Source organism: Phocoena phocoena, chromosome 3, assembly GCF_963924675.1.
Source record: "Phocoena phocoena chromosome 3, mPhoPho1.1, whole genome shotgun sequence".
Lineage (NCBI taxonomy): Eukaryota > Metazoa > Chordata > Mammalia > Artiodactyla > Phocoenidae > Phocoena > Phocoena phocoena.
The window spans coordinates 14,343,350-14,358,150 of record NC_089221.1 but is presented as its reverse complement, the minus strand read 5'-3'; the positions used below and the strand labels follow the sequence as shown (position 1 = coordinate 14,358,150).

The window sequence follows — 14,801 nt, the reverse complement described above, 5'->3', positions numbered from 1 at the left end:
ATCTCTGGAAGGAATAAGGACACACCTCCAGGAGAGAGCGCACTGTGAATTGACATGATCAGAAGAGTATTCAAGAAAAGGAAATCTTTAAAGAGGAGTTAAATTTTAATTGGTGACACATTGGAAGCAGAAGTGGGATGGAAGCTTATCATTTCACATAAATATTAGGAAATAAATGGAAACATGAGAGCATTTGAATTGTATCCACTAAATAGCCTTGACCTTGACCAACATTTGACTTAATTATACACTTAATTATACTCTAGCAGTGTTTCAGTCAGTGTTGCTGCCAGAGGTCTTTGCATTTAAAACCCTGAACCTCTAACAAATATCTAGATCTTCTGGTAAAGAAGTTTCTGTCAACACTTACATGACAGAGGGAAATGTGGGCAGCGCTGTAGTCAGCAAATTAAACATGGCGCCAGGTCTGAATTCACTGGCTTAAAACACATCTGGTCTTTGGAAGGCAAGGACTCTTATCTGCTGGGGAAGCATCCCTAAAGAAGCTAGGAGGCCTGTCCAAGCCTCTGGAACAGCCCAAGCAGGAGATCCTGCTGTACGCCCCTGCTGAGAAGCCAAGTTTAGGGAGACGGAGGTGAACAGCTGCTCCCCTCTTTCTTCCTGGTTTTGCCTTTCCCCTCTACCTTGTGACTCTGGCACGTTTTACTTTTCTGGTCCGTGGACTACATTGCCAGACCTTATTTCTTCTCTGGCAATAAATCCTGCACGAGGTATTCTATAAAGACATTTTACTGGAATAATCCATAGGCTCTTGAGCTCTCTAAGCAAATGATAGGAAAAGCCATGAGAAACTATTCGTATTGGATATTGAGTCAAGGTTAGCCGAGCAGCCCCCTGAGTGGGCACTGCCCCTTCCTAAGCTGCTTGATGATGCCTGACGAGGCCGGTGCCTCCGCTCACAGCAGCTGGGTCCTGCTGACTCGATCTTGGCTGCATCCTGGGAACATGGCAACGTGGCAGCGGACATCACTGGGCTGGAAGATCTGGCATCACTTTCTGTGTGTTGCATAAATTCAGGGTGGATGTTCTTAATGAAGCCAAGTCAGGTCTCTAAAGCATTTTACTCCGTTTGCCCTTCGGGTTATGGAAGGAATCTATCGATAGATAAAGATGTGGAAGTAAATCTAATAGGCAGAGCATAGAGCTCTCTTTGCTGGGCATGAAACTAAGGCAGGTATTTCTCTGACTCTGATTCCAACCAAGACAGTCCCTTGACTTCTGATAAGGTGTGAAACGCTCTTTCCTTCATAAAGCTTCCTATTTGTTCGTCTGATAAATGTACTGCTCGTTGGCATCGATGCTTTTGTGTTACGATGTCACCACCACCATCACCACTCTTGTTCAAGATTTGACTTCATTACTTTTTCTTTTAAACACTAACCAGAGCAACAGCGTTAGACTAAGATCCTTAATATCAAAAAATCGTCTCAAAGAGAAGTTTAAATATTTCTTTGAAGTCCAGTCTTGATGAAAACTGCTTCCTATTTCTGAAAACTTTTTCTCAATGCTGAACTAACAAGCTTTATGCTCGTAGCTGCTGTTTCTTACATTAAACTTTTTTTTTTTTTGCTCAAGCTGCAGTCTCTTTATGTATCAGCAGAGCATATTAATTGCAGTTATAGGAAGAGCATTGTATGAAAAGCTTTTCCGAGAGAATTATTTGGTGGGAGAGTTTGACAAATGCTCAGGAACCCACAGCAGGAGTAGGTAAGGCTTCTGTGAGTCACATGAAGGTGGGATTCTTTATTTGCTTTTCTGCCCAAATGTCTTGGAAGAGCCAGGGCAGAGAGTCTGGAAAAATGTGCCATCAGGAGGACCTAATGCATCATCATAGGCCAGAGTGACTCACAGAAGCATAAACTGAGAAATCATGAGTGAGGGCGTGTGTCGTTTAACCAGCCCCCGACCAGTGCCTCCAGCTGACTGTTAACAGAAAAGCATAAGAAAAAATTTGTTTGTTTTCAGGAGATAATTCAGAACTTCCTTAGGCATCACATTGGAAATTACAAAATTAAAAGCTACCACGATTGAGGGAGGGTCTCAGTATTTTCATACCTTTTCAAATATTAGGAATTCTGATACGAATGCCAATTACCAGACACACTTAGGCTTAGATAAATGGTAAGCCCAGGATTGAGGTGCCCACGGGCAGAAACAGACCAGCAAATAGTTACAATCTCTTTGTCCCGATTCTACTGATACTTTTCTTGCCGTGGCTGAACCGAGGTAACTTAAATGAGTCAGTTCTAATTGCAAACGGTTTATAGAATTACGTTCTTAAATGTCAGGTTTTTTATGTGCATTATTTTTTGAGGCCAAGACGCTTTGATCGTAATCATTTGACAGGCATGAAGGGAACGTTTCCACGTGACGGCAAAGTAACATTTTACAAATTTCTTGGATTTTTTCCCCCTCCCTTTCTTTCTTTTGTCCTTGCTTTTCTTCTCCTCCTCCTCCCTCTCTTCCCCCCCTTCCCCCCTCCTTCTCCTTCTTAAGGTAGGGAGTCTCTCTAGATATCTTCTTACTTAGACTTACTGTAGTACTGGTGCTGGCCCATGAACTATTTGTCCCAGCCCACAGTGAGATAAGGATTTATAAACGTGATGGCAATTTCACAGCCCTCTTATGCCTGTTGAACTAGTAATTGAAAAAACGGGACTTGGATTTTATATACCCCTTTGGTTTTTTCTTTCCAGTAATCTATTGTTTACTATATTTTACAAAGGTCTTAGTCTGTGACAGATGGGAAGTTTAAAAAAAAAAAATAAAGAAAAAATCCTCTCCCCACCAGGAATTTGAGATTCCCTGTGCTGGACACCATGGCTGTTTGTGTTTGGAGCAAATCAGAGAAAGAAAAAAGCCTTACCCACCAAAGACACAGCTGACTCAGCAGTGCCTTACCGCTGCCTGCCGCATTCTGTGGATGTGACATGTTGCTCTCTCCTGGGCAGGTCTTCCTTCGCGAGTCCTTGGAGCAGAAACTGGAGAAGCGGCGAGAGGAGGAGCTGACGCGGGCGGCCATGGTGATCCGGGCCCACGTCTTGGGCTACTTGGCACGGTAAGAAGTGCGTGGACGGGCTTCCCTGGTGACGCAGTGGTTGAGAGTCCGCCTGCCGATGCAGGGGACACGGGTTCATGCCCCGGTCCGGGAAGATCCCACATGCCGCGGAGCGGCTGGGCCCGTGAGCCATGGCCGCTGAGCCTGCGCGTCCGGAGCCTGTGCTCCGCAACGGGAGAGGCCACAACAGCGACAGGCCCGCGTACCGCAAAAAAAAAGTGCACGGACGGGAGGGGGCGTCCCCCGTGTGTGTCACCAGGTGGGGTGGCCCTGGCCACATGCTTTCATTTAAAATAGACCTGGATGGGTTCGGGTCAGGACCAGGCTAAGGAGAGTCCCAGGGCAGTGCTCGTAACTAGCATTGCCAGCACCAAGTTAGCTTGACCTGGGCAGGAAATGGGAAAAGGGGCTCCTGATGTCTCAGGGCAGCGACATCAGGGGACTGGGCGACATATTTAAACATTTCCCTAGTTCCTCTGGGTCACATACTGAAGCCACAGACAGCTCGCCTGTCGACTTTGGTGTCATCCCATTGGGTCCACAGTGGCCCCCTCTCCAGGGTGTGCCGAATGAGGCGGGTTCTTTTCCTGTGCGTCTGAGTTCTTTCCTCCTCTGCGGACCTGCGGGCCACCCGAACCCTTGCTCGTCACAGTACGTTACATTTTCTCAAGTACACAGCCGTCCTGCTGTGGCAAATCCTTTGCTTTTTTTCCTCATAAGGACAGGAAAATATATCACATCTCTTGGTTCTGTTTACAACCCAACTTCCTGCCAGGACTTTTCAAAGTCAGTATTAGGAGTGATGTGTTTATTTAGCCAACGTGATGATAGGGTCTTGCTTGAGTTTCGTTTGTTGTTATTCTTTTGTTTTTCTTCTGTTTTGTTTTGCCCACAAGGGCCTCCTTGTCGGCTCCCTATAATGAGTCTCTGTTATGAGCGGATCAGCCCCAAACGAGGTCCTGCTGTCTAGTCTTGTAACATTAACGTAAACTCATGTAAAGAGCTGGAAGCCTCATTACCTCCACAGTTATTCTGTTGTGCTGTTTCTGTTCTCATTTTCAGAAAGCAATACAAGAAGGTCCTTTATTGTGTAGTGATTATACAGAAGAATTACAGAGCATTCCTTCTGAGGAGGAGGTTTTTGCACCTGAAAAAGGCGGCCGTGGTTTTCCAGAAGCAACTCCGAGGTCAGATTGCCCGCAGAGTTTACAAACAGCTGCTGGCAGAGAAACGGGCAGAGGAGGAAAAGAAGAAACGGGCGGAAGAAGAAAAGAGGAAGCGGGAGGAGGAGGAAAGGTATGGGACCTTTCTTGGCTTGGATGAAACAGACAGGAGGACACCTCTGGCGTTTTTATGCTCTATATCCAGCTTCGCAGCAGGAATTCCCAGTGGATGCTATGGAACCTGCTGTTTGAAACAGTAACGCTTGGTGGCTCAGATAAAATTTCTTAGCAGCATTGAAGACCCAGTTTTGTGGTATTTTTATTCATGCAGAGAATAGGTATATTGCCAAAGGAAGAGACCCTATCCCTCCTTCACACTTCTAAGTTGTCTTTTGCAAAGCTTCTGTTAAAAAGTTCGCTCTCTGGAAAGCGGGTGTCGGATTTTTTTCATTGCTTTCGTTTATTTTCACTGTCTTTTTTTCTTGACTGTTTTCAGAGAAAGAGAGAGGGAACGAAGAGAAGCTGAGCTCCGCGCCCAACAGGTGAAGAATGCCGCGACAACATGACATCTTGTCTGTTACCTTCCCAGTTCAAACACTTTGCCTCAATGATTTGAAACTAAAGTAAAGATGTAGGGAGAAGGATTCAAAGCTAAAATAAACATACAGGAGGAAGAATTTTAGAGGAGATGTTTATGCTGCAATTTCTAACCCATTACAATTGGGTAAAAGTGTGTGAATGTCTTAAGGTTTCAGTGTGAATCACGACAGCATGATAGCTCTAGACCAGTATAATCACTGTATTAGTTTGCTCGGGCTGCTCTAACAAAAGTAGCACAGCCTGGGCAGATTAAACAACAGAAATTGATTGTCTCACAATTCTGGAGGCTAAAGGTTCAAGATCAAGGTGTTGGCAGGGTTGGTTTCTTCTTAAGCCTCTCTCTGTAACTTGCTGTGTCCTCACGTGGTCTTGCACCTGCGTACCTGCTTCCCCAGTGCCCCGTGTGTATGTCCCAATCCCCTCTTCTTTATAAGGACACCAGTCAGTTGGGTTAGAGCCCTACCTCACGGCTTCATTGTAACTTCATCACCTCTTTAAAGGCCCTGCTCCAAATCCAGACATATCCCGAGGGGACTGGGGGTTGGGGCCACACATAGCGATTTGGGGGAGGGAGGGATGCAGTTCAGCCCCCGGCAAGCACATCTCATCCCAAAGGAGGGTCGCTGCCCGCACTCTCCATAGTGTCACTTCCTGACCTGACCCCTTCCTTCCTCTGTGTCCAGGAGGAAGCAGCGAGGAAGCAGCGGGAACAGGAAGCCTTGCAGAAGAGTCAGAGGGAGGCCGAGCTGACCCGGGAGCTGGAGAAGCAGAAGGAGAACAAGCAGGTAGAAGAGATCCTGCGCCTGGAGAAGGAAATCGAGGACCTGCAGCGCGTGAAGGAACGCCAGGAGCTGTCCTTGACCGAGGCCTCCCTGCAGAAGCTGCAGCAGCTGCGGGACGAGGAGCTGCGGCGGCTGGAGGACGAAGCCTGCCGCGCTGCCCAGGAGTTCCTGGAGTCGCTCAACTTCGACGAGATCGACGAGTGCGTCCGCAACATCGAGCGCTCCCTGTCGGTGGGTAGCGGGTCTGTGGGTGTGCGGGCCGACCTGGCGGAGGGTGCCTGCGGCGAGAAGCCCAGCTTCAACTTCAGCCAGCCCTACCCAGAGGAGGAGGTGGACGAGGGCTTCGAGGCCGACGACGACGCTTTCAAGGACTCGCCCAACCCCAGCGAGCACGGCCACTCGGACCAGCGCACCAGTGGCATCCGGACCAGCGACGAATCCTCGGAGGAGGACCCCTACATGAACGACACCGTGGTGCCCACCAGCCCCGACCCCGACAGCACCGTGCTGCTGGCCCCCTCGGAGCACGACTCCTCCTCCGGGGAGCCCACCTACTGCATGCCCCAGACCCCTGGGGGCCTGCCCTCCCCGGACGGCGACTACAACTACGACCAGGACGACTACGAGGACGGGGCTGTCACCTCCGGCAGCAGCGTGACCTTCTCCAACTCCTACAGCAGCCAGTGGTCCCCAGACTACCGATGCTCCGTGGGCACCTACAACAGCTCGGGGGCCTACCGGTTCAGCTCGGAGGGGGCCCAGTCCTCGGTGAGTATCTGCTGTCCTCCCGGGGCCCCGATTTGCCCGCATTGCGGTGGAAGTTGTCTACCATCCTCGCCCCCGTTGCACTATCCCTTGGATGAAGACATCCCGCCTAGAACGGGCCAGGATTCCAAAGTCAGGCTCTTAAGGCTGGCCTTAAACCCCTCTCTCTTGCCGAAAGCGATCGTCACACAAGTAAGTGGAACTTGGTGCCTGTTGGAGGTTGAACGCAAAACCCAGAACTGCGTCTTGCCCAAAGCCTAAGAAAACTGGCATTTTCAGTGGAGGCTCTGGCTGTGTCTGTGCTGGCTTTGCAGCAGGTTGGGAAATGAGACCCGCCCTAAACGGGAACGAGACTTGCCAGGGGCACTTCAGAGACCTTTCCTGACGGTAGCTTCACCCGCCCGCTGCAGGACGTGATGTATATTTTTCTGGTTGTAAGGGAGGAACCTTTAAGGGCTTGAACGTGCTCTTTCCAGCTTCTGGATTTATTTATAGTTTACTTTTATTTCTTCCCGTTGTCCGTGTGTTAAATACTCCCTTGCCTTTCTAAGGCTTGAAGATATTTGTATTTATTTGTTTATTTATTTAAGGATTTTTTTTTTAACTAATTTATTTAATTTTGGCTGTCTTGGGTCTTCGTTGCTACACGCGGGCTTTCTCTAGTTGTGGCGAGCGGGGTCTACTCTTCGTTGCGGTGCACAGGCTTCTCATCGCAGTGGCTTCTCTTATTGCAGAGCACAGGCTCTAGGCGCACAGGCTTCAGTAGTTGTGGCACACAGTCTCAGTAGTTGTGGCTCACGGGCTCTAGAGCGCAGGCTCAGTAGTTGTGGCGCGCGAGCTTAGTTGCTCCGCAGCCTGTGGGATCTTCCCGGACCAGGGCTCGAACCCGTGTCCCGTACGTTGGCAGGGAGATTCTTACCCGCTTCGCTGCCAGGGAAGTCCTTGAAGACATTTTTAGCACAGTAACTTAAAGGGAATTAACTCTTGGATGGTTTGATTAAAATTGTACGCTTAAACAGCAGCGTTGTACTTTGAATACATAGCCTTGGGATTAAAATATGTCTCACGTGTTACGTATCAAGTCAACTGACGGTTTGACACCAGAAGGCAGTATTTTGTAATTCGGAATTCTTTTGATGACCACACCTCCGTTGCACTGTGACGAAGCAGTGTGTTACTTCTTTGTCTGTTGTTTTTACTTTTTCAGTGTTGACCTGTGCTGGGCATTTCCTTTGCTTGTTTTCTGTCCTTTTTGCTCACTGTTGGCTCTCTCTGTCTCTCCTGGTCCAGTTTGAAGATAGTGAAGAGGACTTCGACTCTCGGTTTGATACGGACGATGAACTTTCATACCGGCGGGACTCTGTGTACAGCTGTGTCACGCTGCCTTACTTCCACAGCTTCCTGTACATGAAAGGTATGACCTGCAGCCACCCTGGTGACTGGGTTAGGGGGTGAAGTGATGGGAAGCTGAGGCTGAAGGAGGGGGGCTGAGAAAGTTATCCCACATACCCCTTACCTGGTGTGAGGTCCTCTTAGGTGGATGGAGGATGCCGTGGTGGTGTGATGTGGGGGACCCTACTGGACCGTATGCAGCATTAGGACAAAGGGTCTGCAACCACTGTCACCGCTTTCAGTCCCTCTCTCCCTGTTGCCTCCATGTGTCTCTCATATCTGTGCTCTTTTCCTTCCTTCTTCCTTCCTTCCTTCCTCCCTCCCTCCCTCCCTCCCTCCCTCCCTTCCTTCCCACATCGTTTCCTCTCTCTCTTTCTCACACATACATACAAACACACATGTATGTTGCTGCTGGGGTTAGTGCAGCCCATTACCATGATGAAGCTGCATTCTTCCCTCCCACAGGAGTATTAGACACCCTTATACATGGGAAAGGAAAGATCTGAGAGAGGATCACCCCTGGCTTAAACTGCCTGTGACGCCTACTGTCTATCTCTTGCTCATGATAAGAATTTTTAATTATATTTTTGCATTGCTGGGAAACTTCGAATGTACTGTACTGAACCTTAATACTTGGGGACCTTGAAGCATCCTCCTTCTGGAAAAGTACTTAATCAGGACCTTGTACCCATGCCTTATTCATGTTCTTGACCTTGACTTCCAAATCAGGGACAGGAATCATGAGAAACCATAATCAGCGCCAATTTTTGGTAGGAGTTTTATGCGGGTCATCTAAAGAGCGGATTGGTTTCTCACACGGCCCTCGACTCCATGAGGGGAAAGAGGCCAAATCTTGGGGATGGGGCAGAGATAACAAGATCCATTGTCCCCAGATGGTTCAAGTTTTTTATGTTTTCTCTGAGCCTTTTCTTCACTTTCTTTTCTGCTGCCATCTTTCTTTCTTCCCTTTTCCTTTTCTTCTTCCCCCATGAAAACCTTTTTATTCTGGGTTCCCTTTCCCTGTTTCTTCTGTTCTTGGCCTTTGCTTCTCTCTTCTGTTGGCATATTTATCTTTTCTCGTATCTCTTTTGCCCTCCTTAACATTGTTTTCTCTTCATCTATGTCTTCTCCTTTTCATTTTTTTTTCTCCTTTTCATTTTTTTCCCCCCGTCTTCAATGTCTGTCTAACTGCTAACATCATTCATTTGCTTTTCAAAGTTCTGCTGTTCTCAGCCTCAGATCCCCCAGGTGCTCACAGAAACCCCTCCAGGTTTATTTTTAGGGGAGAGCTTCCTATTGGCCAGAGTCACTGGTTGATGGGAATTCTTGTAGGAGCGTTGGAATGAAAAAGATTGAGAAATTCTAACCGAATAATCGAGTGTTCATTGGATGAAGGAAAAAATGTAATCACAGATCAGAACCTAATAACCCAATAAGTATCTAATCGTAGCATTTTAAGATTTTCTCATGCATTTCTCAGAATAAAGCTTTTTATTATTCATATATTTTCCTCTCCCCCTAGTTAATCTAGTTCCCTAATTTAGCTCAAAAATTCCCTGTAAATCACTCTTATTTATAATATATGGCATTCTTTTATTGTATAATTGTCTGATTAAAACAAATAAGATTAGGAAAAAGTAAAGATACATTCAGAGCGCTAAAATCCCAAGATTAAAGCATTAAGAGCTCAAGAAGGTAAGCAAGTGAGGTTTTGGCACACTCATCTCTTAATGAAACAAAGAGTTATTGTGTAACTGCGTCACCACTTAATCTCTGATACATTACCGTTTATTGTTTAATAAAGCCTTAAAGTTGTGACCAAAAGTTTCAAAGAAACCAATGATAAGGAAAATCTAACCAACCACCAGATTCTGTTTTGTGAGCGTAGATGAGTTTGCACCAGCCTAGTACTACTAAAGGTGTTTACAGTCACGAAACTAAGAGCGTTGATCAAATTCTCTAGATGAAATACGAAGGGAACACCCGGAATTGGGGGGGGGGCAGGGCTGGGAGTGAGTCCCATCAATAACGTAAGAGCAGCAGAGTGACTGGTGGGTGAGGGCTCTTGGGATGACTGTTGTAATCTGTGTCTTTGAAACAGCTGTGAATAACCTTTATCATCCAAAGACGATAAGATAATAGGATAACTTTGTACTACAGTTTCCTCTTGGCTTGTGTTGAGAAACCGAGATTAAAGCCACAAATCAAGAAAGAAAAAAAAAACAGTTTCCTTCTGGTACCCCCTGGCAAGTTTGCTGTTTGTTAGGAAACAGCTCTGGTACTTGGTGTGATCACAAAGGCTTCTCAGCTAGGTGAGCAGGAAGTGCTGTAGATACGAGAAAGGGCAGCGGTCTGTAAAGGCCAGCAAAGCAAGTGCGCCTTGCACTGCAAAGAGAAACCAGTGTTGTCTTTGCGTCTTCTGTTCCACTGTGAAGTTGAGATCTGTAATCATTGAAGCAACCACTGAAAAAATTAATCTTAGAAGGTCTGTTTTAAATTTATTTCTAATCTGTAAAAGGAAGGCATTTTCTTTATACTTACTTTCAGTATCCACGTTTAAATGTTCTTTATTTTTATTATTGGCTGATCAAAAAAATAACTTGTGGACACTTGATAATTAGTGAAGTAGGTGCAGTATTCTTCAGTGGGTTCGTTGAAGCAGATTTTTGAATCATGGTTGTAAGATGTCACTCTTTGAGCATCCTTGGGGAATCTAGAATAACAAATAAAATTATCCTGCTAGAAGAGTATTAGAGATATATTCTGTATAGAAATAATGTCTGTATAGCCTTGTCTAATCTGTCTCCACCAAAAAAAGTTTTCCACTAAATAAATTACAGCTAAATTCTCATTTTTAAGGTACTGTCACAGTTTGGTTTGGAGTCTTACTTTGTTTCATATTCTAAATTTATATTTATACAAATACAAATTTGTATGATTTATACAAATTTATACCTTATACAAAGAAGCCATTTTCAGATGATAACGCTTTTCTTTTCCGATGTAAGTTAGGGTTTATTGCTAAACTCTGGAGTCACTGATAAATTTTGTTCCTCACACTGACTAAACAAGGAAGGAATGTGTCAACTTTGACACATTTTAAACTCATTTCCCCTTCCTACGGTGTTTGGACAGAAGCATGATCCATCCATATGGAAGCGGTTCTCCCCCGCCTCCCGTCCGTGGTCCTGCCTCAACCCGGGGTTAGAGTATCAGTCCCTGACTGGTCTTGCTTTTAAGCCCCTCACCAGGATTTCTCAGCTAAGTGAGTAGGAGCTGCTTTGGAGAAAAGGAAGCGTTCTTGTGTAATCCAGCCAAGCCAGTGTGACACCTGCCCAGTGCCCCCTGAACACGACCCAGCAGTGCGCTCACCCGTCATCGGTGGGTGTCTGAGGGCGGGTCATTTGGTGCAAAGTTAAGGATGGGCTGGACCTGAAGACCTACTGATCTTATGATCCAATATGACGGATTTTCTTAAACCCCTTCCTACCCAACCCTGGGGAGACAGGTGGCCTCATGAACACCTGGAAACGCCGCTGGTGCGTCCTCAAGGACGAAACCTTCCTGTGGTTCCGCTCCAAGCAGGAGGCCCTCAAGCAAGGCTGGCTGCACAAGAAGGGTGGCGGCTCCTCCACGCTGTCCAGGAGAAACTGGAAGAAGCGCTGGTTCGTCCTCCGCCAGGCCAAGCTGATGTACTTTGAGAATGACAGCGAGGAAAAGCTCAAGGGCACCGTGGAAGTCCGGACAGCCAAGTATGTTGATGAGCCCTGGCCAGGGCTGCTGACCGGGGCTCAGGGCTGCTTCATCAATTAAGTCCCTGCCTAAAAGCTGTCTGGGGCGAGTTCTTTGAAGCAGTAGATTGTAAGAGGTACTCGGTGCGTCCTCATCATTCCTTTCAGTGAGCTGAATTATTAGGAAATCAGGGAAATAAAACTTCGTCTGTGAAATTCACTTTTTGTGAATTTTCAGACATTCAGCTCTGGGTTATAAGATGCTAGCTGGACATAAAACTAGCTCTTTGGAAATGTCATTGGCGGTACACAGGAATCGTGGTGTGGGTATTGAGCCACTGGTTGAGCATCTTGTCATCCTTTTATGGGTCAATCGATCACTTTTAATTCTTCTCCAAGCCCAGCTGTAGCCAACAGATGGCTAAATTGGGAGCAGACAGCCAGTCGGGAGGTGTGTGAAATGAATCATTTGTCTTCCACCTTTGTTGGGTATACTAGCCTCTTCATACCCAACAATGAGAGCAACAGAGCTGGTGTTTGAATCCAACACACCCCCTTTCTCTGCCACTTTTTTTTTTTTTGGCCATGCCGCTCAGCTTGTGGGATCTTAGGTCCGTGGCCTCAGATTGAACCCAGGCCCACGGCAGTGAAAGTGCTGAGTCCTAACCACTGGACCTCTGGGGAATTCCATTCTGCCACCTTCTTATAGAACCAAAGGATTGAACCACTGAGGGCCTATTTGTTAAAAATGGAGTAAGGTTTTCAGAAAATGTTGGGAATTGAGGGGCAGCTTGTTTTCTTGGGTAATTAGATACTAGGCATAGAATTTATTTTGGTGTAGCCACACTCCACTTAAACTGAACAGCCGTACATTTTCAGCACACGGGTTAAAATAAGCTTTGAGAGACCAAGTTAACTCCTGAAGTCGTAGACCTGAAAACGACATACGGTTCCTGCTCAACCAGCATTAGAAACTGTAGAAAATGATGCATTGGAAAGTGGAAAGTTTACTCAAGGGAAGAAAGTCGTCTTTGTATTTAATTTGAAGGCCAAATTGTAAAGTGCAGACAGCAGAGTATTAGACTTTTCAAGGCTGCCCCTCTGAGGTTCCTTAGGAAACCATGCTCAGATGAGTTTGTGGGAGTTTGCATCTGAGCCCTACAAGTTTCAGCAGCATGGCATAGCTCTGAACCTCCTGCAGTCCTCCCCTGGCCCTGCATACCGTGTTGGTCCTCTCTTCACCCTGGAGGAGGGGGGCCACAGATGCCAGGAGGCTGAGAGAGAGAATTGTGATGGTGAATTTCACCCGTGTATTTTTGGATGTCCCTTTTGCTACTCACTCTGTAGCAAACACATGCTTAATGAAGCCCTATTCTCCAGGTGTTCTGTGAAAATTACAGAGGTAAGGAAGTGTTAACCCTTCCTCAGCTGTTGGTCACATTCTGTAGAGAAAAGGCAATGAGTTGTTAAGGTTTCACTGTCGTTAAGAGTTTTTTATTTATTTTATATTTTGAAGTTTATTATAGAAAAAAATATATATTTTTATTATAGAAAATTTCAGTCATAGGCAAGCGTCGGTAGGAGACTGGAATGAGATCTGTGTGTCCATTTCCCATCTTTCAGCGGTTGCCCACCGATGGCCAGTGGTGTTTCATCTGTGACCCTACCCAGCACCGCCCCCCTACAAGCTACATTTTTTAAAGCAAGTCCTGACGTCATATAATCTCACTTGTAAATATTTAGTACACACTGAAGGATCAAGACCTTTTTTAATATATAGTCACAATATCATGATCACATTTAAAAAGGAACATGAGCTCCTTCTACCGTCCAAACTCTGGTCACTGTTCAAATTTCCCCAGTTATCTTACACATGGCGGTGACAGTGTTCTTGTTGGTTTGGGTTGGTTTCTTTTTTCAAATCAGAATCCAAATAAGGTTCATAATTTTTAATTGGATGACAGATTGCTCAAGTCTCTTTCAATTTATACACCACCCCCTTCATCTTTCCTTTCACTCACCATCTATTGTTAAAGCTCCCACCTCCTTTATCCTGTCATTTCCAGACTCTTCGGCGCCCTGGTAGTATCATCACTCCCCCATTTCCAGGGAAGCTTTTTATAAATGCGAGTCCCTGGGCTCCACCCTAGGAAGCCCCACCTGGGTTTTCTGAACGTTTCCCAGGATTCTGATGGACCGCTGCGGTTCAGAGCCACGACACCCCGTCGTTTTACACGCAAGGTAGCTGAGTTCTCAGGAGGCGGAGTGGCTGGTCCAGGATGACGTGGTCTGGACAGTTTTCCCCTGGGGATTATTGTCCTACTCCAGAGGCTCCCGTGCTTATCACCCACCCCCACCGCCAATCGGGGCCACCTCTCTCCTTCCATTCCCAGGAAACATCACAGACTCCTCTCTGAATTTTGATCTTCTTGGTTTTTTAAAAAATATTTTATCTCATCTCAGTGATTCTAGCTAAAAAGTCAGACAATCTTTTTTTTTTTCTAACCAGACTGCTTAATATCGCAGTTGTAAAATAAATGTTTTGCTGTGAACAGCTGTATACTTCAGCTAACAAAGCAAGCTGGCTGTATCCCCAGCACATTTCTTCACAAAATAGATCACCACCTCTGGTCCCATCCGAACAGCTGCTTGTGTTTTACCCTGATCTTAACCTGGTCCCCTGAGTTTAAACCTCCAGTGTTGTTTAGAGAGTGTTAGGATGAGATCAAGATGGGATTGAGATCTAGAAACAGACACGCACACACACACACACACACACACACACACACACACACACAGGGCAGATCGCCTTTCTGGAGAGAGAAAAGCCTGCCTCCCCCTAGAGGCCACAGGGGTCTTCATCGTTTCTAAAAGCAGAAAATCAAGGCGGAAGTGTTGGTATCTGATCTTTCAGTTACGGTGAAATTTCTTTTCTTGCCTCTTATTAAGAATTCTGTGTTCCTGATTTGCGTTTGGTGCTTGTGTCCCTTTGCAGGGAGATCATAGATAACACCAGCAAAGAAAACGGGATTGACATCATTATGACTGATAGGACCTTCCACCTGATCGCTGAATCCCCAGAAGACGCCAGGTGAGGCGCTGTGCTGTCGACTTGGTCATAACTACATCCTCGCTCCTGTGCAGGCCCGGACGTCACAGGGATCACTCTTGAGCCTACTGGTGCTGAAAAGATTTTAGTTGATTTTCTAGTTGGGTTTTTCTCTTAGGATGGTTGAAGAACTGAGAGTCGGAAGAGATGGATGTACTTGTCTCCTGGGGACTCTTTCAC

At 46.3% G+C, this 14,801-nt stretch overlaps 1 protein-coding gene across 1 annotated transcript in view; it reads left to right on the top strand.

Moving 5' to 3' along the window:
- Positions 1-14,801, top strand: part of MYO10 (myosin X) — a 215,886-nt gene that overhangs the window by 182,139 nt on the left and 18,946 nt on the right. Inside the window, exons 22-28 of the mRNA XM_065874870.1 lie at positions 2,973-3,079; positions 4,142-4,375; positions 4,739-4,784; positions 5,526-6,392; positions 7,680-7,803; positions 11,290-11,533; positions 14,508-14,603. Of these exons, the coding sequence (XP_065730942.1) occupies positions 2,973-3,079; positions 4,142-4,375; positions 4,739-4,784; positions 5,526-6,392; positions 7,680-7,803; positions 11,290-11,533; positions 14,508-14,603 (1,718 nt within the window). The remainder of the gene's footprint in view (positions 1-2,972; positions 3,080-4,141; positions 4,376-4,738; positions 4,785-5,525; positions 6,393-7,679; positions 7,804-11,289; positions 11,534-14,507; positions 14,604-14,801) is intronic.